General features: G+C 50.3%; 1 protein-coding gene across 1 annotated transcript in view; it reads right to left on the minus strand.

Moving 5' to 3' along the window:
- Window positions 1-24,417, minus strand: part of RDX (radixin) — a 573,297-nt gene that overhangs the window by 108,467 nt on the left and 440,413 nt on the right. Inside the window, exon 12 of the mRNA XM_085621534.1 lies at window positions 19,272-19,364. Within this exon, the coding sequence (XP_085477660.1) occupies window positions 19,272-19,364 (93 nt within the window). The remainder of the gene's footprint in view (window positions 1-19,271; window positions 19,365-24,417) is intronic.

Raw genomic sequence — 24,417 nt, forward strand, 5'->3', positions numbered from 1 at the left:
CGCATACGTGCTCCAGAACACATTAAATAATCAGGTCGCACTAACAACGGCACCCAAAAATGGAAAGCAGGTGAGCCACTGAACATAGCCAAACATTAAAGCCCCAAACTAAAGTGTTGGCCTTCCCCTGAAGAAAGTTCTTAAAGATAAGGTACGCTGTAAAAGAGTAACTGCAGGTTAAGTAACTTGTTCTTTCAGGGTAACGTTTTGTGATTCATGAGAACAGCAACTGTCTGCTGCACGGGTGTACAGACTAAATCAAAAAGGAAAGAATATTGAGGGGATGCTCTGTCAATTCTTTAGGATTTCAGTCTGTTTAGCATTCTAAAGGTTACACTGGTGCAAATAATAGCTTCGAAAATACACCAGCAAATGAGCACCTACTATTATCAGGGCAGGATTGTGCGAGGCGAGCACAGAAACAGACCACAGAGTTCAGATGCACAGTCTTAGCCACCTTACATGTAATGAAATCTGTTACCTCAACAGAAGGAGTAGTTTCTTTTCTGTAACTCCAGTTCTGTAGTAGGGGTATCTCTGTTATAGTCATAATCTAGAGAATAGTCCCGCCCATGTGCGTGGACCCCGGAGCAATAAAAAATAATCTCTAAAAGGTGACAAATCATGCAGACCTGCATACACCTTTAAGAGAGAATTTAATTTAAAGACAGATAATGCAGCCTATACCCACAGGCTACACTGTCCAGTACTTCAACTAGAATTCCACCAATATCCACAAACAGCACTGCCTGTCTAGTTTTTCTCCACATAGGAAAAAACCCTGCCTCTACCAGCAAAAGCCTCTGGAATGATAGAGAGGAAGGAGTGGACAGACAAGCCCCATAGGCTGCCATTATGTGGCTTGGAACAGGATACTGTGCCTTTAAGAAAACTTTCCAGTTTTCCAGAACTTTCCCCAGTATCCCAGAATGCCCAGCAGGTCCCATTTACTTTCAGTTCTTTTTGAAGGCGTAGCACGCCAGACCTGTAGCATTCTACATATGAATAAGTATCTCTCCACCGGGGAGGAGGGCGGGCGCTTATGACTATAACAGAGATACCCCTACTACAGAACTGGAGTTACAGAAAAGAAACTACTCCTTCTGTAGTAGGGGATCTCTGTGTATAGTCATAATCTAGTGAATAGAATGGCAAGCCCATCCCCACACAACAAAAGCGGTGGAGAACACACAAGACACGACCACTACTGTGCGAACAAATTTCGCAGCGAAGCCTGCCCAACCTGAGCATCTGCCCTGGCATCCGTGTCCAGACAGTAATGCGCAGCAAAGGTATGGACCGACTTCCAAGTGGCCGCCTTACAGATTTCCGCAATCGGAACATTACACAGCAAAGCCGTCGTGGCAGCTTTGCCCCTGGTGGAATGAGCCTTAGGTTTACCCCCTAAGGTCTTATTAGCCTTTTGATAACACAACTGTATGCAGGACACAATCCACCGAGAGATGGACTGCTTAGAGGTCGCAAGACCAGTCCTGACTGAGCCATAATTAACAAACAATTGGTCAGACCTACGAATATCCTTGGTCTTATCCAGATAAAATTTCAACACCCTTCGGACATCCAGGGAATGGAGAGCCCTTTCCGCTGGTGAAGAGGGATTCTGAAAGAACGTAGGTAAAGTTATGGTCTGATTGACATGAAAGTCAGAGATAACCTTAGGAAGGAACTTAGGGTGAGTACGCATCACAACCTTAGCAGCATGAAACACAGTATAAGGTTCTTGACAACACAATGCCTGAAGTTCACTCACCCTGCGGGCCGATGTAATGGCCACTAGGAACGCCGCCTTCCAGGATAGGTGCTGCAATGAAGCCTTGTGAATAGGTTCAAAAGGCTCTCTCATCAGTCTGGACAGCACCACATTCAAGTCCCAAGAAGGCGAGGGAAGTCTGACAGGAGGGAACACCTTCTTCAAGCCTTCCAAAAAATCTTTGACCACAGGAATCTGAAAGAAGGATGTCTGTGAAGGGCACTTCCTGTAAGCAGTCAAAGCAGCCAGATGAACCTTAATGGAATGGAAATTAAGGCCAGACTGCGCCAGATGCAAAAGGTATGGAAGGATGACATCTTCCTTACATGTTGTCGGATCAAAGCTCTTGGACTTACACCAGATACAGAACCTCTTCCACTTGTAAGCATAGGATGTCCTAGTGGAAGGTCGCTTAGACTCCTTCAGAATGTCCATACAATCGTCTGGTAGATTCAGATGACCATATTGCACTATTTCAGGAGCCATGCCGCCAAACTCAAAGACGAGAGGTTGGGGTGCACCATCCGCCCCCCGAACTTCGTGAGAAGGTCCGGCCTGCACGGCAATCGCATGTGAGGAAGGAGAGACCGGTGAAGAAGGTCCGTGAACCACCACTGCCTGGGCCACTCCGGGGCGATCAGGGTCATCCGCGCCCTGGACTGGGACAGCTTGATGAGCACCGCCGGAATCAGGGGAATGGGTGGAAAAGCGTACAGAAAGCTGTTCGACCAATCGATCCATAGCGCATTCCCCAGCGTCCCCCGCTGGTAGTACCTGGATGCGAAGTCTCGGCATTTGCTGTTTTCGGCGGTGGCGAACAGATCTACGTCTGGAGTCCCCCACCTTGCGAAGACTTCTCCTAGTGCTTCGTCGTTTATGACCCATTCGTGGTTTTCCTGAATCAGCCTGCTCAAGGCGTCCGCCTGAGCATTCTGCACCCCTGGCAGATGCGTGGCCGTAATCGTCAGTCCTCGGGCCAGCAGCCAGCGCCAGATCGCCTGCGCCTCCTGCGACAGAGTGCGCGATCTCGACCCCCCCTGCTTGTTGAGGTAATACATCGTGGTTGTATTGTCCGTCTGTATCAGCAGCGAGTTGGTCTGGAAGGACGGAAGGAAAGCCTTCAGTGCCAGGAAGACAGCTCTGAGTTCCAGGAAATTGATGTGGTACGTCGATTCCAAAGGAGACCACTTCCCTTGAATCTGCAGGTCCCCGGAATGCGCACCCCAGCCCTGGAGAGAAGCATCCGTCACCACATTCGTCGTGGGAATGTCCTTGTGGAAGGGAACCCCCTCGAGGAGGTTTTCCGACGAACACCACCACTTCAGAGACTGACGAGCATGTAGAGACAGTCGGATCTTGTCGTCCCAAGAGCCTGTCCTCTGATCCCACTGATCTTCCAAGCACTCCTGCAGTGGTCGCATGTGTAGACGTGCGTGCGGAGTGAGGAAGATACAGGAGGCCATCGATCCCAGTAGAGACGACACCTTCCTCACAGTCGTCGATGGAGCAGTCCTGAGGTCCTGAGCCTTCCGAAGGAGTGATAACCGTCTCTCCTCCGAAGGAGACACGCTTGCTGACCGCGTATCTATGGAGGCCCCCAGGTACTGTATGCACTGTACCGGAGACGGGACCGATTTGGACATGTTGACGTGTAACCCCAGCTTGTTCAAGAGCTCACACGTCCATCGGAAGTGTTCTTGCGCTTCCTCGAAGGATGACGCCTTGATCAGCCAATCGTCCAGATACGGGTAGACAAACACCTTGTTCCTCCGCAGGTGAGCCGCCACCACCGCCATGCACTTCGAAAAAGTCCTGGGAGCAGACTTTAGCCCGAATGGCAGTACTGTGTATTGATAGTGATTGGCGCCGACTTGGAATCGCAGGAACTTCCTGTGCTTCCGTGCTATGGGCACATGGAAGTACGCATCCTGTAGATCTATGGCACAGAGCCAGTCTCCCCGTTGCAGCCGAGGGTAAATCTGGTGCAACGATAGCATGCGAAACTTCTCTCTGCGAATCCACTTGTTTGCTTGTCGCAAATCCAGAATGGGCCTGAACTTGTTCTTGTCCTTCTTGCGAATGAGGAAGAACCGAGAGTACAGACCTCTTCCCCTTTGAGACAAAGGTACTTCTTCTACCGCCTTTTTTCTCAACAAGAGGTCTGCCTCCGCCTGGAGCTCCCTCAGCTGGAAACGAGAGCTGACCGGCGGAATCGCTGGAGGCGGGCTGATGAACCGAAGACTGTATCCATTGCAAACAATATTCAGCACCCACTTGTCCTGAGTAATTTTTCTCCACTCTGCCGGAAAAAATTGAATGCTTCCCCCCACTGGAGTGGGTAACGGTTGAGGGGGAAGTAACAGCTCAGGGCCGAGACCCGGCCGGGCCCTTGTTTGTGGTAGTAGCCTGCTGGCCTCCTCTACCCCTCTGGCGCTTCTGGAAGGGCTTGCGGAACTGCTGCTGTTGTGGCTGCTGCTGTCCCGAGCCCTGCCCACGCCCTCGGCCCGACGACCCGAACCTCCTCTGGAACGGTCGTTTCTTTTTCTCGGCCTTCTGTAACCCGACGGCCGTCAGGGTTTCCGCCTCAGCCTTCATGCGGGCCATTTCATAGTCCGCGTGCTTCCCGAACAGGGTTTCCCCCGAGAAGGGCAGGTTGGCCACTCTTTGCTGCGCCTCCGGCTTGAGGGACGTCAGGCGCAACCAGGAATGGCGCCGCTGGTGGACGCCATGACAGTAGGCGTGGGCGGCCAATAGCGATACATCCGCCACTGCGCTGATCGTTTGGTCAGAAACCAGCATGCCTTCGCGCACCGTCTCCAAGAAGTCCTCCTTCTTGTCTCGTGGCAGGAGGTCCGCATATTGCTGCAGGGATTCCCACAGGGCCCAGTCGAAACGGCCCAACAACGCCCCTGCACTCGCCGCCTTCATCGTGGTGGTGGCGGTACCACACACCTTCCTGCCCGCAGAGTCCAGCCAGCGGCTTTCCTTGTCCGGTGGAACCGTGGAGGCCGGGGCAGTCGCATGTTGTTTTCTCGCCGCCGTCACGATAACCAAATCCGGCTTCGGGTCCCCTCTCAAAAAGGACGGATCCGACTCCGGGGCCCTATACTTCTTCATGAGCCTGGACGGAGCGGCCTTCGCCGTTGCGGGAGTGAGGAACAGTTCCAAGGCTGGTTCCACCAGTCCAGGCACGAGAGGCAGGAGGGGGCGAGACAAGTGTCTTTTATGAAGCGTCTCAAATATTACGGACGTCGTGGGTGTTGGAACCGTCACCGTGATATTTAGCTTTGCAGCCCCTCGCAACAGCACCTCCTGGAACGAGACCAAGTCGTCCACCGGCGACACCCTAGTCCCCGGGGAGTCCGACAGCGTCGGGGAAAGGTCCCTGTCCGAGGAGCGCGACCTGGACCTATACCTCTACCTCCTGCGGCGTCGTCTTGAGTCTGACGAGGATCGCCCTCGGCTCCGCGATCATCGCCTCCTGTGAGAGCGGGAGCGCGACCTCTTCGGCTTAGGCCTGTCCGCCGGTCTCGCTGGTCCAGGCGACCGTGGGCGTCGTGGCTTCGGGGTCCCCTGCGGCGGAGTCGGGTACCGTGGAAGGGAAACCGACCTCGGGGGGACCGGCGGCGGTCCCGCAGGAGTGCGTGGCAGCAACAGAGGCTGGGGTGGCGGAGACAGCGTCCGCGGCCGCGGAGGAGGCGGTGGCGGAGGTGGAGACGGTGGTGGAGGAGGTGGCGGCGGTGGAGGAGGCGGTGGCAGAGGTGGGAGAGGAGGAGGCGACGGAGGCATCCGAGGCGGGGTATACACCACCGAGTACACCGATCCCGGCGACTCTCTTCCTCGACGTCGATCTTCTCCTCGACGTCGACCTGTGCCTCGACGTCGACCTGTGCCCCGACGGCGATCTTCTCGGCGTCGATCTCTTCCTCGACGGCGACCTCCGCCTCGACGGCGACCTCCGCCTCGACGGCGACCTTCGCCTCGACGGCGATCTCCTTCTCTTCATCGACGGCGAGCTGCGATCCCTCGACGCCGAACGCCGACGCCGGGTCTTCACTCGACGTCGACCGCTGGACGAAGCCGAAGACGGCGTCGTCGCCGACGACGCCGATGTAGTCGACGGCGGCCTATTCAGGTCCCTCGACGGCGATCGTCGACGCCGCTTCTCCCCAGAGCCCTGGGGAGACGGCGAACAGACGGTGGTCATCCTCCTCGACGTCGCCGACGCCCTCGACGGGGAGCGGGAGCGCTTACTGGTCTTCCTGCCCCTGGGGAGCCCCCCAGAGGCCTCCGTATGGGCCAAATCAGCCCCTCCAGACCCACCTGGTGCCTTCAGTCTTCGCTCCTCCAGACCTTGAAGCCTGCTCTTCATCCTGTCCCTCAGGGTCCTGGCTGAAAACGAGTGGCAGATGGTACAGCTTTCAGGCACGTGGGACTGGGGAAGGCAAGCTATGCACACCTCGTGTGGGTCAGTTTTAGCCTTCTTTCGACCACATTCCGGGCACTTGTCGAACAAGCCAGGCATGTTGACAGTACCAGATACTAAACACAAGAAAAAAGTGACAAAAATTGCCAAAATCTCAATGAAAACCTTGAAAAAGGGAGAGCTCAATGCTCCAGGGTCCTGCTAGCAGGAGCCGGAAAAAAGAACTGAAAGTAAATGGGACCTGCTGGGCATTCTGGGATACTGGGGAAAGTTCTGGAAAACTGGAAAGTTTTCTTAAAGGCACAGTATCCTGTTCCAAGCCACATAATGGCAGCCTATGGGGCTTGTCTGTCCACTCCTTCCTCTCTATCATTCCAGAGGCTTTTGCTGGTAGAGGCAGGGTTTTTTCCTATGTGGAGAAAAACTAGACAGGCAGTGCTGTTTGTGGATATTGGTGGAATTCTAGTTGAAGTACTGGACAGTGTAGCCTGTGGGTATAGGCTGCATTATCTGTCTTTAAATTAAATTCTCTCTTAAAGGTGTATGCAGGTCTGCATGATTTGTCACCTTTTAGAGATTATTTTTTATTGCTCCGGGGTCCACGCACATGGGCGGGACTATTCACTAGATTATGACTATACACAGAGATCCCCTACTACAGAAGGGGTATGTTCTGCATCTAAATAGATGTTCAATAAACCATCATGCTTGCAAATTGAGGTTAGCTCTCTTGTTATCCACTTCCTGAGGTGGTGTTGGCTGTTTGGTTCGCAGTAAGACGATGGTCAAAGAAAGTGGTATATTCCAATCATTAATGTGCCTTTTAGTTTATGCATTTATTTTCATTTCTGATGTAACATCAGCTAGGAGTATCAGTGAGGTTCAGACTTTGTCTTAGTATCCTCCTTTGACTGTTTTCTTTTAGGCATAATGCTACTCTTAGGAAGAAGGGCTTTAACTGTAAGATGTGATAGAGCTGTGCTATATACTGCTGCTTGGTATTTTGAAATTTTAATCTTTTTGACTTTAAAGTTTCAGGTTAAAACTCTATCCAGCCACAGATTCCTATCCTTTTGAATATTCCCCAGGCGTCATGCTGGATCTGAAACTTTTCAGAAGTACCTCTGCAAGCCAGAAGGCTGCACTGTGCCGCTCTGCACGGACACCGTCCCACTACAGAAATGATGTGTAGAGCCTATATAGGCAGCGCTCCTGCAAACTATCAGTTGCTTTTGAGTCTGTCAGTGCCCCAGAAGCAGAGCCCCAACAGAACATTGTGTGCGACTAGTGTGCAGATTCCTAGACTTAAAATGTTATTAACAGATAAACTCCAGTCACAAAGTGGAGGATGGGATAGACTGCGAGGAATTTCTGGCTAGATGGAGTCTCTACCAGAAAGAGCGTTACTGAAGTCAAGTACCTTGTTCTTCTGATAGAGGCTTCTAGCCATAGATTACTCATCTTTTCAATAGATACCAAAGAAGGTTTGGAGGCAGGTCTATGAATGGACTCAAACCAAAAAGTCCTGCAGGACTGAGTGGGCAAAATGCCCCGCTTGGCGGACCCAACTGTCCAGACAAAAGGTGCTTGGTGACCACATGGAGGGATGCTCATCAAGTAGCTGCCTGGCAAATTTCCAGGACAGTGACTTCGCATGCCAACACAGCAGTAGCAGCTTTGGACCTGGTAGAATGAGAATGAGAATGCAGTCATTCTGGAGACTACTTTTCAGACAGTGTGCACCAGATCTTAATGCACAGCACGATCCAGCGGGAGATGGTGCTCCTCAGCACAGCCTTGCCCAGGTCGCTCCCGAGAGCCCACAAAGAGCTAATCGTCCACATGGTGTTCTCTGGTACAATCTATGTAAAAGCTCATTGCTCTTTTGGGGTCCAAGAGAAGGACTCTCACCTCCACCACCTCCTACTCCTTAGAGGGGAAAGGCAGCGCATAGAACACTGACAAGGTGATGGTTTGACTGATGTGGAACGGTGTCACAACTTCCGTCAGGAAGGATGCCAGAGTCTGAAGATCCAGTTTGTCTGGGAGGAAGGTAGTTTATGGGGGAATTGAAACACAAATCCTGAAGCTCACCCACTCACCGTGGCATGGTGATGGCGACGAGGAATAGTGTTAATAGTAAGGAGCCATAAGAGACAGCTGTGAAGCGGCTTGAACGGACTGCACATCAGATACGTCGGGACCTAGTGATACGTGACGAAGGGATAAGGAAAAACATGTTGAGGCCCTTTTAGAAATCGCATCACACCTTTTGAGTTGAATAGTGAAGACTGACATGGCAACCGTAAGAAGGCTGAAAAATAACCCTCGACTGTGCCCAAGGGAAAGCCTTGCCAGGCAAAAGAGAAAAAAATACTGTCAGATAACTTGGCCTGGAGGGGGTTAATCTGGTACATGCCTCACCAATCCATAAATTTACTGCAACAGGTGTACACAGTTTTCATCGAGGGACGCCTGGCTAACAAGATGACATCAACCACCTTCGGAGGAAGGTCGAAGCTGTTCAACTGAAACTGCTCAATCTCCAAGCATGGAGTTGGAGTGCAATGGTTCAGGTGCAGAATCGTGTCAAGTTGCTGTGATCGCAGGTCCTCCCGGAAAGGCATTCCGATCTGAGGACATATGCTTAAGCTCTGGATACCGTGCGGTCCGTGCGCAATCCGAAGCAACTAGGATTACTTTGGCCCAGTCAGTGCTGATCTTCTTGAGAACTTGGAGCAGGAGGGGTATCAGTGGGAAGGCATACAGGAGTCCCGAAGCAGAAGGCATCTCCAAATAAGAGACTCCTTGGAAACTCCACCACACAGAATTGCTGGCAGTGCCCATTCTCGGTGGTGGCGAACCGATCGAGCTAAGGTTTTCCTTGCTCCACTCCTTCTGTAACTGCCAATCGTGATCTGCTGGCATCGACGGCTAAACTTGTCTGTCCTGGCATTTAAGGATTTTGCCAGGTGGTCCAGCATGAGGAAAAATCCTTGGAGGTCCAGCCATTTTCAGAGGTGCAAGGCCTCCCGGCACAGGGTTTGTCCCCAACCCCACTGTTAGTTGCAGTAGCACATGGCAGTGGTGTTGTCTGTGAGCACCTGTACCAGCTTCTCACTGTTGGACAGTAGAAAGGCTTTCATTGTAAAGCAGACAGCCCACAGATCAAGCAGGTTGATGTAGATCTGGGACTCTGCCGGAGACCAGAGACCTCTGATCTCCCCCTCTCCCAGATGGCCGCCACACCCAGAAGTGATGAATCAGTCACCCCTGTCAGCTCTGGGTGGGGAAGGGAGAGGATCTGCCGCAGACCGAATCGTGGACCAGCCACTACCACTGCGGATATTTTGCAGCCACCTGCGATGTCTCCCCTTGATGTTGGGCCCACTGGGGCTTCGTTTCCCACTGCATCCCCTGCATTTGCCACTAGGTGTGCACAACCAGAAGGATACAGGAGGCATCACGCCCAACAGCCTCAGAGGTGACCTCATGAAATCCTGGACCAAGGCTAAATGATCGGACTAACAGCCTGAACACCCTGGACTCTTTCACGGGGGAAAGGCATGGAATCTAACCATGTCCAGATCAGCTTCAAAGAAAAAGTGTGTCTTCTGCATGTTGATAGTGAACATCAAAGATAACAGGAGGTTCGCTGTAGTGTGGAGGTGATTGACGAGTGCCTGGGGCGAGTACGCCTTCAACAGGCAGTCATTGAGGCAGGGTTGGAAGACTAGCACCCCAGACATCCAAAGATGAGCTGCCACCATTGCCATCACTTTTGTGAACACCCGGAGGGTCACTGGTGAGACCAAAAAGAAGAAAAGCAAACTGGAAATACTCCTATCCCATTACGAACCACAGGTAGCACAGATAGGCCAGCAGAATGGGAATACCAAAATTTGCGTCCCGCAGGTTCAATGCCATCACTCTACAGGGTCGAGGGCAGACGAGACCTGGGTCAGGGTGAGCATCTTGAACTAGTTCTTCTGGAGGAAGGCATTGAGAGGGCGTAGGTTTATAAGAGGCCGCAAGCCTCCATCCTTCTTGGGCATCAGAAAGTAGCAGGAATAATGACCACACCGTACTGCTCACACCAGCGCCCTCTCAGGAGCCCCTTTGGCCAAAAGGGGCTTGCATTTCCTGCCACAAGAGAAATAGCGATCTGCCAGTCATTTGGAGTAGGGAGGGGGTGTGGGCAGGGGTTGAAGGAGAATTGGGATGGGGCAGTGGGGGGGGCGGTGTAAGGTGCGGCAGGAAGAAAGAACAATGTTATAGCATCAACCATGCAAACTATCTGCAGGACCCACCTGTCCAAAAGGATTGTTGCCGACCCGGAACCCCAGAATCACTGGATTCGGCTTACCACCGGGTGGCAGTGCTTCGTTAAGGTTACACTAAAGAAGTTTAGCAAGTGGGGCTGTAGGGTGCAGCTGATCTGAGCGGCACACTGGATGCGAAGAACAAGTTACTTACCTTGAGTAAAGATATATCTGTAAGAGACATATATTAGTTATGGATTCCTTACCCTTATAATTAATTGCTGTTTTATCTACAAATTATCTTATGGTCTTAGATTATTTCAATGTTTGTAGGAATTTATGCTTTTTTCTCATATTACGCATAAAATGGATGTTCCTCCCATCCCCTCTTACATTTATTCTCTTTTTCTCCCTCCATTTTTGCTTTCTCATCCCTCTTTTTCCCTTCTTATTTTTTATAAAGATGAATTATACATATATGTTTTTGTTTACTGTATTTCATCTTCTGTTTATATCAAATAAACTTCTTTTAAACTTAATTACCCCAGGTGTTAGACTGGATCCGGAGAATTTTTCTTCAGCAGTACCCCTGCGCTTCGGTCGACTCTGCATTTTTCGTTGGCGTCGTGATCACCGGACTGATGTTGCAGTATCTACCTAGATGCAGCCCCTGCGTGCTGACGTCAGTTCTTTACACTACATTCCACGCCAGAAGCACAGAGTTATGCAAGACACTGACCACTGGTGCATAAAACTAGAGCCCTGAAAGTTAGTCCCTCACCCTAGAAGTCAGTTTGCAGAACAGGGAGGATGGGTGGGACGGTAAGGAATCCATAACCAATATAGGTCTCTTACAGATAAATCGTTACCGAAGGTAAGTAATTTGTTCATCTGAAGGAGACTATTAGTTATGGGTTCCTTACCTTAGAATAGATACGCCAGCAATACCAACCCCGGAGGCGGGTCTACAAACCAAGTTCACACCAGGACGTCCTGAAGAACGGAGTAGCCAAGAAGCCAATTCTCCGGACTTGGCTGTCCGGGCAGTAATGTTTAGTAAATGTGTGCAAAGAAGCCCACATGGCTGCCTGGCAGATGTCATAAAGGGGGAACTCTACATCCCAAGGCAGTAGTGGCTGCCGTCCCCCCTGGTGGAATGGCCGCGCAACCCTACTGGAGGTTCCTTAAACACATTTTAATAACGACCCATCGAGAGATGGTTCGTTTTTGCACGGCCCGACCTTTCTTGGCGAGCACATAGCCAACAAAGAGCTGATCATCCACCTGGAAGTGTTTTGTACGATCCAGATAAAACGAGCGCACACGTTTTGGATCCAGACGGTGGAGCCTCTCCTCTTCCTTAGAAGGATGCTGTGGCGGAAAGAAGGTGGGGAAAGTGATGGTCTGTCGTATGTGGAAAGAGGTAACCACTTTGGGAAGAAAAGAATGTAGTGTTCGAAGGATAACCTTGTCTGGACGAACAGCAAAGAAAGGAGGCTTAGAAGAAAGAGCCTGAAGCTCACTCACCCTGCTTGCAGAGGTGATGGCACCCAAAAAAGCTGTCTTTAAGGTCAAGAGTATGAGAGGACAATTATGTAGCAGCTCGAAGGAAGTGCACATAAGGTAAGTCAGAACAAGGTTCAAGTCCCAATGGGGCATTATGAAAGGAATAGGAGGAAACAGGTGAGTAATGCCCTTAAGGAAACGATTCACAATAGGAGAGTTGAAAAGAGAAGGCTGATCAGGGAGGCTAAGAAAGGCCGAAATGGCCAAAATATAACCCATGATGGTGCCCAAAGCAGAGCCCTCCTGGGTCCAAAGAAAGAAGAGAACCTCAGAATGGGGGTGGGGGGCAGAAAGGGGATCCACAGCCTTTGCTGCACACCATGCCACACATTTGTTCCCTCTATAGACGTATACTGTTTTATTAGAGGGACACCTGGCTCCTAAGATACCATTACAGACTTCAGGAGGAAGGTCGAAGGCTGTGAACTGGTCGCTCAATCTCCACGCATGGAGGTTGAGGCTGGACAGGTTCGGGTGGAGGGCCATACTCTGCTGCTGCGACAGAAGATCCTCCCGAAGGGGCAGGCTGATCTGAGGATCAATGTTCAAGAGCTTGGGATACCAGACTCTTCGTGCCCAGTCCAGAGCCACAAGAATTACTTCGGCCCAGTCGCGCTTGATCTTCAGCACCCTGGGCAGAATTGGTATAGGCGTAAAGCCGCATAGAAGACTGTAACTCCACTTGCGACGAAAAGCGTCGCCTAGTGAGAGTTCTCTTCGGTGGCGAATAGATCAAATCAAGGCTGTCCCCACTGCTGAAAGAGACCTTGCAACACCTCCGAGTGAAGGAGCCATTCGTGATCCATCAAGCACCAGCGGCTGAGTTTGTGCGCCCTGGTGTTCAGGGAACCTGCCAGGTGTTGAACCACCAGGGACATGCCCTGATGTTCCAGCCACATCCAGAGACGAAGGGCCTCCTGACAGAGGGTCCACGACACCACTCCGCCCTCGTCGTTGCAGTACCACGTGAACACCTGCACTACTCTCCCTTTGACAGAATTGCCCCGAGCTCCAGAAGGTTGATGTGGAGCCCGGACTCCGCTGGAGATCAGAGGCCTCTGATCTCCGCCTCTCCCATGTGGCCGCCCCATCTCATGAGTGATGCATCGGTCACCACAGTGAAATCTGGTTGGGGAAGGGAGAGGGATCTGCAGTTGACCCAATCCTGGTTCGTGTGCCACCACTGCAACTGATGTGCAGTCCCCACTGAGATCTGGACGATATTGGACAGATTCCCCTAATGCTGCGTCCACTGGAACTTCAGGTCCCACTGCAGAGCCCGCATATGCCACCTGGCATGATCCACCAGCAGGATGCAGGAGGCCATGAGGCTCAGCAGCCTCAGGGTCATTCTCACCGAAATCCGGTATAGAGGCTGGAACATCAGTATCATAGCCCGAATATCCCAGACTCGCTGTTCGGGAGGATATGCCCGAAACTGCGCTGTGTCCAGAACCGCTCCAATGAAAAGGAGCTTCTGAGAAGGGTGCAGGTGTGACTTCGGCATGTTGATAGTGAACCCCAGTAGGCCAAGAAAGGGTAAGACTGGAACCCCTGATCTGTGCAGATGGGCTGCAACCACCCTCATTTTCGTGAACACCCGAGTGGCGCTGGTAAGGCCAAAGGATAGCACGGTATACTGAAAATGCTTGTGGTCTACCGTGAACCGTAGATAACGCCTGTGGGCCAGCAGGACAGGGATTTGGAAATGAGATTCTGCAAGTCAAACGCTACCATCCAGTCTCCAGGGTTGAGGGCAGACAGGACCTGAGCCAATATCAACATTTTGAACTTCTTCCGAAGGAAGCCGTCCCTGAGGTCTAAGATAGGACGCAGGCTTTTTTCCTTCTTGGGCACCAGAAAGTGGTGGGAGTAGCAGCCACGACCTACTTCTGGCACAGGGACTCACTCGATGGCTTCCTTGGCCAAGAGAGCAGCAACTTCCTGACGGAGAAGGTCTAGGTGATTCCCGGACAGGTGATGGAATGCAGGTGGCATGGAGTGAGGGGTAGTCTCGAAGGGAGGGAGTAGCCCCTTCGGACTATCTGCAAAATTCGCATGTCTGACAGTATGTTGTGCCAGAGGGGGAGGTGATGGTGGATCCGCCGCATACTGGCAACTGGTGGCCCTGAAGGGTCGGTCTAGGAAGGTTTGGAGGCTGCTGCAGAGGAGGCACTGGTGGACTGGCCAATCCACTGGCCCCCAGACCCAAAGCGGTGAGTCCCTTGCCGATAGAGGCTGGACATCCTGGCGGGCCCGTGGCTCTGGGCAGAACGTGGTGGGGCACCCCTTCGGTAGATCGCATTGTCCGCCTTGTCACCAAACAAGAGACTGCCATCAAAGGGCATGTCCAAAAGAGTCGATTGGACTTTGCCCGAGAAGCCAGTGGACCTCAGCCAGGCGTAGCGTCTCAGGGCTACCAACGTTGAAAACGTCCTGCCCAGCGAGTCGGTGGTGTCCAGCCCACAGCGAATTGCAAACTTTGCCGCATCCCTCCCTTCAGCAACCGCACAGGAGAGAACGGACCGGGCCTCCTCCAGGCACTGTGGCTGCACCTGTGCAACCGTGTCCCACACAGAGTGGGTGTAATGACCCAAGAGACATGTGGTGTTCACCGACTGCAGTCCTAAGCTGGCGGAAGAAAACATCTTCGCAAGAAAGATCCAGCTTCTTATATTCCCTATCTGGGGGAGCAGTAGGGAATGCGCCTTTGGATGTTAAGGCTTGGACTACCAAGCTCTCAGGGGTAGGGTGTTGGAAGAGGAAAATGGGGTCACCCAGGGCCAGGCGGTGGCATCGGGCAATCACCCTATCCACAGGAGCCCCTGTGCTGGGCTTGGACCTGGTGCCCAGAAGGATGTCTCTGAGGGCCCCATTGAATGGCAGTAGGGGCCCTGAAGAGGCTGCTGCTGGTTGAAGCACCTCAGTCAGGAGGTTAGCCCTGACTGCCACTGTAGGTGGCTCATGGCCCTCAGCCGCCCTACGCAACACCACAGCGTAGGAGGCTCCCTCCTCTGTAGCCATGGTAAGGGGAGAAAGCGTACCAAGGTCTGGAGATGTATCCAGACCACTGGCCTCACCCAATTTCTCTCTCCAGTCCGGCTCTTCCAGCTGGTCTGATAGAGGGTCAATAGACCCCTCCCTGTCCTCCTCACCCTCCTCTGGCTGTCACTCAGGGCGATAAGGAACGCCAGGATAGAACAGAGGTACAAAAGTACTGATCGGCGCCGGGACCGGCATTGGTTGATGCCAGTCCAGCTCCGTGTCCATGTCGAGGGGGAGGCCGGGGTCGACGCCAGCTGGGGACACAACCGGCATTGAAGGCGGCGGAGGTGTAGTCAATGGATTCTGCGCCGGAGGTGTCGTAAGGTCGAGGAGCTCTCAGGACCGCCCCCGCAAAGACTTGGGGTTCACGACCCGGCCTGCGCCGCACAACTTCAGGTCATGGTCGCGCTCCAGGCACCAGAGGCACACGAGATGTGGGTCAGTGACCGACATCAACTTGTGACAGGAGTCACAAGGTTTGAAGGCATGCCGTCGATGTTACATCCCATGCACCAGGAGTCGACAAAAAGTCGAAAAAACTCTAGTCAAAAAAGACTAAGGGTACCTCTCTCTCCGGATCTGAGCTGGCTCGCGCGGAAAAAGAAAGAACTGACGTCAGCGCGCAGGGGCAGTGTCTAAGTAGACACCGCGACGTAATTCCGTCGATCACGAGCCAATGACGAACGTGGAGTCAACGGATGCCACCTACCAGTGCGCAGGGGTACTGCTGAAGAAAAATTCTCCGGATCCAGTCCGACGCCTGGGCTGGGGGTAATTCTAAAGTAAGGAATCCAAAACTAATAGTCTCTTTCAGATACTGCTAGATATCCTCTGGGCGGGTTAGTCCAGCTGGCAGTAAAGAGTGCCTCACCTAAATACATGAACAGAGCGTTATAACTGGTGCGGTTGGTTAGAAGGGGTGTAGAGCCCCAGATAGAGTCGTAGCTATGCGCTCTTCAAATAACTCCAGAGCGGAATTAACCTTGTCCCCGAACAAGTGTGTTCCGTCAAAGGGCATGTCCATCAGGGAGGACAAGATGTCTCCACAGAACCCAGCTGATTGCAGCCATGCCAATAGTTTGCTCACTGGAATCAGTGTTGTCCAAGCAACAACTAATCGCGAACTTGGCTGCATCATAACCATCCTGCATTGCTTTAACGAGGGCAAAGGTTGCCAGGCACACTGGTGAGAACTTGTGCCACTGAATACCAAAGGGTATGGGAGTAGCACCCCAGTAAGCAGATGGCATTGACAGAACCAAGAGCCAAGTTCCTGGAGGAAAAGACCTGCTTGGCCAATGTTTCGAATCGCTTAGATTCTTGGTAAGGGGGAGTGTTAGGAACGTTGTTCGGATTAGAAGGAGTAGTGGAGGTTTGAACGATAAGGCTGTTCGGTGAAGATTCCTGGGACAGGAAAGAAACGTCACCCAGAGCAGGACGATGGCGCCTCGCAATTTGTCCGTTGACAGGGAGCCTAGAGCAAGCTTTTGTACAGGACCCCATTAAAATGATTATCAGTGACTCATTAGGAGGAAGAAGAGGCTCAGCAGAAGTCAGTCCAAGTTGCAGGACCTCTGTAAGAACATTAGTTTTTACCTATATGGTGGGAGCTGGAGGTCAAGAACTTCGGCCGCCCAATCCATAAAGGCACAAAAGGCTAGGGGATGTTGGGGGTGGAGGGAGAGAAAAAATGCCGTCCCTAGAGAGGTTTCGAGGACACTAGCCTCCTGAAAGTCCTTTTACCAATTGTCATTATTGTTGGGCTGAGTGAACTCTTCCTTTTGGTGATAGTCATCTTAGTCAGTGCCAAATAGTGAATGCAAAGTGAGCTGCCTCCCTTGAAGGGATGGTATCGCCAAGGGAGGAAGAGCTGCCTCAGGCAGAATTAGCCGCAAATTCGGTCGAGATCGGATTGATGTGTGAGAGAACAATCAGGTCCTTCCCTGCTGGCATTGGTGTTGAGGAATCAAGGGCAGCACAGTTTGCGGGAAAGAAGAACGGTAGGTAGAGTGTGGAGCCGGAGGGTCCAACTGGCGTCAAGGTCGAACCGGCCGGCAGTACATTAGGTGGAGGGTCTCTCAGCTCCTTGGAGCCAGGAGGCATGCAATAGTAACTCTTCGATTTGAAGATGCATGGCATTCGGCCCCAGAAAACTGATTGCGGTATGCCTTCCGAATGTGGCCAACTTCGGGAGCAAGAACAAGAAGAGTGGCACTGCCCCTGCCTCATCTCAGGTAAATGCAGGTGGTGTGAGGGAGACAAGTCCCACTTTGATTTCTTAGGTTCCTTTGTAGCGCTAACTTATCATTTGGAGCGTGACTAAGACTGGCCTCTCTAGCAGCTGAGCGACTCTGGGAACAAGACCAGGAACAAGCTTTGGACGAGTACTATGACTTAGCGTAGCCCTAACATTGAGTCTCCTAATGCTTGGTGTCATTGTGTTGTGCCTTGCGTTCCCTAATGACCTCAAGGTTCATCAATGCTGAGTTTGTGTAAGCCTTTTAGCCGTGGCTCAACCCCAGGCACCACAAGCATAACTGTTGGTGATCTGTCACAGACATTTGGTGGTGACAGTCCATACAAGGCTTTAAACCTGTAGTTTTTGGGGGTGATATCGCTTGCACAAATGTTGAAGATAAATGTCTCAGTGGTACAAAGGGAGCTCTGGAGCGGTGTCTGATGGAGAAGAAAGTACAGATGTCAGTGCGCTGGACAAACGCATATAAAGGTCCGCAAGTCATTTCCAGAGCGGAACAGTGTCTGTGCAGAGCCGCAAGGTGCCATTTTCCAGCATGCTAAGTTGTGTAATTCTGAATCTCAGTTATATGTAAGGTTTTATGATTTGCTTACAAATTCAATTACTTTTAACAATTTGTCGTTTATTAAAGGGGGAAGATGGGTGTGTGTTATTTGTATATTCCTGTTATTCCTGGTCGAGGTTTGCATTTCCCTTTTTCTTCCTTATTTTAGTGTTTATCTTCTCATCGTTAGTCTGCCTATTAATTCCATTGTTTTATTGCAGAATCCTCTAGCATAATAATTGCAATATGTTCTCATTTAGTTACTTTTGTTTATTGACATTCTGACTGCTTGCTTCTTCCCTGTGATGTTGCTATTATGCTTATTCTTTGCATTTTCATTTTTGATGTTTATTAAAGGGGGGAGAAGTGTTGTGTCTGCTTCCAGCTTGCTGCTCAGCCAGTGATGGTGTAGAATGTTAGTATGAGTGTATGATGTCATAGATTGTTGTATGCGTGCATGAATGTCAGTTGAGAGTAGGGCTGAGCAGCAAGCAGGCTGCTCCTGTTGGGGTTTCTTACTTACCTTGTTCTTTCGTTATTTGTACCTTACTTCATTTATTAATTACTTAATAAACTACATGAACATACCATCCTGAATACGGACCATTTCTTCCGTTACGACAGGACATTAAATGTTTAATACTTTTGTATATCCCTGCTGTTTTTTTTGCTGTCTAATTAAAATAACCTTGCCACATAATCCTCGGAGCACTGTGAATTTTTTTAAGCTCTACAGAGTGTTTGGAGATTGTCAGTATGATTAAGAAATCCATATTTCACAGCAAACTATAGAAAATGTTGTGTGTGTTGTATACACACATAGCGACAGGCAAAGAGAATCTCATGAACAGAAAGCTATATCGATTTAAAGTTACAATGTTCTTTTTGAGAAGAGCAGGATCCATATTAGAATAATTAGGAAACAGAAATTAAAGGACAAGACTACCTTATGAAAGGGTGAGTTAGAAGTCCAAGATGAAGTTCTTCCATACTCAAATTTGCAAGAATTTTGTTACAGACTGAACTAAGAGGGTTCTCTGGATTACAGAACACTCTACACAAATGGGACAGAGTATAATAAAAAACAAAACAAGGGATGGCGACTTTAAATACACATCCTAAAAGCAGAATGGTTCAAGCGGATTAGCTTCCGTTGTCCGTCATTCCAATTGACATGTTAGCAAAACAAGTTTATACTGAGTCTCTGAGCAGCAAGGCATGAACTGTATTAACTTATGCACACAGTAAACACTGCAAGATTGGCACAATGACAGTTTATGCTATTAGGCCATTCTGAAATACCATTAATCTGAAAGCCTGGCTATGCAAAAGAATGAACACAAACAAATATACAAGTCAAACTATGTGATTATAAAGTTAAACATAAACCAATTTATTACTTTATGCTGCCACTCAGAGGCTTCATCTTCCTTCTTTTTCTTGGCTTCCTCAAGAAGAGCAATCTTCGCAGTAAATTCGGCTAGTTCTGCGGCCTGCAAGAAATCAAATAAAATTAGAGTGTTAAAAGAAATAGAAATGCAATAAACAAAAAAAAGGATGCAGTTTGCAGCATGCCTCTAAATGATTACACACACACACATGAATAGCTTAGTCGAGGGGGAACAACAGAGGTGGAAAGTTCAGTCTTTGTCTATCAATATGTAGAGAGTCTGCATAACACTGACAGCATTTATCAGTCTGTGTGTCTTATTACAACAGCCAATGTCTTGACATTAACCCCACTGGCCCAGACACTGAACCCACATTTTGTTGTTTAAATAGACAGCAAGATCGTGATAATTACTGACATGGATAGACGTTACATGAATATATGACAGAGGTCTTCAAACTTTTTTAGGTTGAGCCCCTCCCAGTGGATTTTTTAGATGTAGGGCCCCCCCCACCACCTGACTCTGATACACTACATAATCGACCGCCATTCGCATATCCCAAGCCATATCCTGCAAATAATGTTAAACACCCTAAGAGTGTTCAGTAAACTGCAGGTTTGTGAGTGGGTGTGGTTAAATGACAGAGGCTTATTACACAGTACAAAGCAAAATTTTCCAAGATAAAATGTGCACAAATTGTTTTTACTAGGGTTTTACTTGCCATAATGGACAGTGAAATCTGGAGCAGCCCAGTCACATCCTAAGTAATTACCCTCAAGTCGGGCAAATACAAACTAACCTCTTCATAAACATTTTGAATGAAAGTGAGCCACTCAGTCCCAGACATGTTGTTGCACCTTCTCAAATTGTTGAGCGTTACCAATGCAAGTGAAGGCTTTGTCTTGATGAAACACTTGTAACTATCAAAGGAGGTGGCCATAGCAAGCAAGGAAGGAAGGAAGGAAAGCTTAGCACATTCCCTTTATGAAGAAGGATCTCACAGGGTGGTGAAATCCCTTCCTGTGAGGTCATGTGACACCAATGTGCATTGCTTATTCATATTAGTCCCCCCCCCCCACTTGTGTTTTTTAGGACTTGTGCCCATAGTTGAGGTTTAGGACATGTCGGGCTTAGGTAAAAAAAAAAAACAGAACTAATAAAAACTAAATGATGTTGCCTATTTTACTTCAGAGCAATGCTGTCTGACAGACTTTGTGGTGATCAAATTGATCTGGGTCCAGCTGCACAGTGAACTGGCAGCATTGCAGTGCATGTAAATGCAGCGGCGGCTGGCGCAGGTAAGAGCAGTGAGGCGGCGGGGAAGTTGACAGATGACGGAATAGGTAAAATGTAATAAATAAATTAAACCTATTTTGTTGCCCGCTCCACCGCGCTTACAGACACCAGCCGCAACGGATATGTGAGCCTCCAAGAAGCGGGTCTAGGAAGAGAGTAATGAAGATTGTTAAAAAATTAAGTGGTTTACGGTGGATGCCAAAGGCTGTGCCTAATTTTTTAAAAAGCACAGGGGTCAAAGCTTTTATTACTTTACTTCTGCCAGCGCTGGCTCTAGCCAGGGAAGCTGTATACCAGGACTGCCTGGTCTTGAACAAACCAACACACGCCTCCTCCTTCCTCCACCCTGTTTTTCCTGCTTTCTTGTCCTTTTTTCCCTATTCTGCTTTGCTCTCTTGCTCTTGGCCAAAGTTGGATGCTGAAAAAGAATTCTTGGTGCCTAAAAATGGTACTGGGGGCCTCCACCTGCCACCTCCGATATAAAGGAAGTGCTGCCCACATGGAATTTACTGGTTGGAAGCACTGTTCGTAAGGTCGCCCTTTTCCCGAGAACCCTCTGCCCAGTCACCACAGCCGCCTATGCGCTGCAATGTTAATCATGTTGTCTATGTGTTCATTGCCCTTATACTTACGATTGTATTACTATATAACTGCATGCCGCATAAAGTGCAGACATTATTCAGTCAGGCGATAAGTGGCTCTTTACAGAGGTCCTAAAGTAAGAATGAATATGCTACTTACCAGTATGCATCTGTTCTTGGCATGTAGGGCTGCTGACATTCATATCTGTGCATAGATCGCCGCCTAGTGTTGGGTCCGGATGTTTGCACGTTGTTGTCCTGGAAGAGTCTTCGAAGTATCCTTGGATAGGTGACTCCTCCCCTGGACTACAGTGCGCATGGGCATCCTCTCCATCCTCAGATTGTTTTTCGCCATTGTGGCAGTGATGGAGTAGATACAGAAAGTGATGACCATGCTTGCAATAATTCTGAGAGCTGCAGCTGCGACAGGCGCCGGGGAGGAGGGAGGGCGATATGAATGTCAGCAGCCCTACATGCCAAGAACAGATGCATACTGGTAAGTAGCATATTCAGTTCGAGGCATGTGGGCTGCTGAATTCATATCTGTGCATAGAATACATAGCAGTGCCCTCTATTGGCGGCGGCTACCCGTGCCAGCTGCAGCGGTCTGAAAAAGTGTTTTGAGAACAGCCTGTCCTACAGCTGCCTGCTGTTTTGACTGCACATCTACGCAATAGTGTTTTGTAAATGTGTGTGTAGTGGACCATGTGGCTGCTCTGCATATATCATGCAGGGGAATATTTCCTAGGAAGGCCATGGAAGCCCCCAACTTGCGTGTTGAGTGGGCTCGTGGTGGAATAGTTAATGTGCGTTTTGCCTTTTGATAACAGATTTGAATACACTTAACTATCCATCTGGCTATCCCTGCTTTGGAGATGGCGTTACCTTTGTGGTGTGGGGCAAAGGCAACGAACAGTTGTTTTGTCTTCCTGAAGGGTTTAGTCCTGTCGATGTAGTACATGAGGGCCCTCCGTACATCTAGTGTATGTAATGCCCTCTCTGCAACAGTTTGTGGGTTTTGGAAGAAAACGGGCAGTTCAATAGTCTGGTTCATGTGGAACTGCGATATTACCTTGGGCATGAATTTGGGGTTGGTACGTAGTACGACCCTGTTAGCGTGAACCTGAATAAATGGCTCTTGAACGGTTAGTGCCTGGAGTTCACTAACTCTCCTTAGGGAAGTGATCGCTACCAGGAAGGCTACTTTCCAGGTAAGGAATTGAATCTCGCATGAGTGTAGAGGTTCAAAGGGTGGACCCATCAGGCGTGTGAGGACCAAGTTGAGGTTCCACATTGGAGCCGGTGGGTGACTAGGTGGAATGACTCGTTTGAGTCCTTCCAAGAATGCTTTGATGGCAGGCACTCTGAAGAGAGAGAGGTGCTGCCTGGTTTGCAGATAGGCTGATATTGCGGTCAAATGGACACGTATAGAGGTGTACGCCAGATTGCATCGGTATAGGTGTAAGAGGTAACATATGATGTTGTGGATGGATGCGTCCAGCGGGTTAATGTCATTATTACCGCAATAAATGACGAACCGTTTCCATTTGGCTGCATAGCAAGCTCTTGTAGTGGGTCTCCTGGCCTCCTTGATGATGTCCATACAGTCAGGTGGCAGATTGAGATAGCCAAACTCTAGGACTTCAGGAGCCAGATCGCCAGGTTCAGCTGTTGCGGATCTGGGTGCTGAACCTCTCCATGGTTCTGCGTCAAATGCGCGGGTTTGATCCGCAGCCTTTGATGCGGTACCACGGAAAGTTCGAGGAAGGTGGTGTACCACGGCTGGCGTGCCCACGTGGGAGCAACTAGGACGAGTGTCAGGGAGTGTTGTCGGAGTTTGCGAGCCACCAGCGGTATCAACGGTGCTGGGGGAAAAGCGTACGCAAATTTGCCGGACCAGTTCATCCATATCGCATTGCCCTGCGACTGCGGGTGTGGGAATCTGGCGGCGAAGCTTTGGCATTTTGCGTTTTCGCTTGTCGCGAATAGGTCTATTTCTGGGTGACCCCACTGCTGGAAGTACGGTTGGAGTACCGATGGGTGTAACTCCCACTCGTGCATCTGGTGGCTGTGTCTGCTGAGCAGATCCGCCATCTGGTTGTCCTTGCCGGGGAGGTGTTCCGCCATGAGGAACATGTTCCTCTGAATGGCCCACTTCCACATGCTCTGAGCCAGATGAGACAACTGTGGAGAGTGTGTCCCTCCCTGCTTCTGTATGTAGTACATTGCGGTCATGTTGTCCGTCCGGATCAACACGACCTTGTTGCACATATGTACTTTGAAAGCCTTCATGGCCAGGAAGATTGCCATCAGTTCCAGAAGGTTGATGTGCATCTTCCTCTGTTGTGTCGTCCATAGTCCCTGCACTGTGTAGTGGAGTACATGAGCTCCCCATCCCTGGAGAGACGCGTCCGCTGTCAGTACTATTTGTGGAACAGGCTCTTGGAACGGTCGGCCCTTGCAAAGGTTTTGTGGATTCCACCAATGCAGAGAGTTGTATGCCCGACCGCTCACCAACACTAGGTCTTTCAACTGTCCTTGAGCCTGATTCCACTGACGTGCTAGGCACTCCTGAAGTGGGCGCATATGTAATCTCGCGTGCGGGACTATGAAGATGCAGGAGGCCATCATGCCTATCAACTGCATAAACACTCGCGCTGGAAGCGAGTGGTTGGGTCTGAACTTGGAGATCAGCGCTTGTATGCCGTTGATCCTCACTAAATTTGGCTGAGCTGTGGCCGCCAGAGTGTCTATAGTCGCACCTAGGTACTGTTGTACGTGTGCGGGCTGGAGATGAGACTTTGGGTAATTTAGTGAGAATCCCAGAGAAGGTGAATGGTACGGGACACGTGGCTTGCACATTGCTGGGCTGATCTCGCTTGAACAAGCCAGTCGTCTAGGTAGGGGTAGACGTGTATGTGCTGTCTCCGTAAATGTGCCGCCACCGTAGCTAGGCACTTTGTGAAAACCCTGGGCGCTGTTGTCACGCCGAAGGGAAGGACTTTGAACTGATAGTGCTGCCCCTGAACAGTGAACCTGAGGTATTTTTTGTGTGAGGGGTGGATGGGTATGTGAAAATACGCATCCTTGAGGTCCAGTGATGCTAGGAAGTCTCCCTGCTGGAGAAGCGGAAGGACTTGCTGTAGAGTGAGCATGTGAAAGTGCTCCGAAAGAATGTACTGGTTCAGGGGTCTCAGGTCTAATATAGGCCTGAGCGACCCGTCCTTTTTTGGAATTAAGAAGTAGAGGGAGTAAACCCCCGTGCCCCGCTCGTGGAC

The sequence above is a fragment of the Triturus cristatus genome, chromosome 8, assembly GCF_964204655.1.
Source record: "Triturus cristatus chromosome 8, aTriCri1.1, whole genome shotgun sequence".
Classification (NCBI taxonomy): Eukaryota; Metazoa; Chordata; class Amphibia; order Caudata; family Salamandridae; genus Triturus; species Triturus cristatus.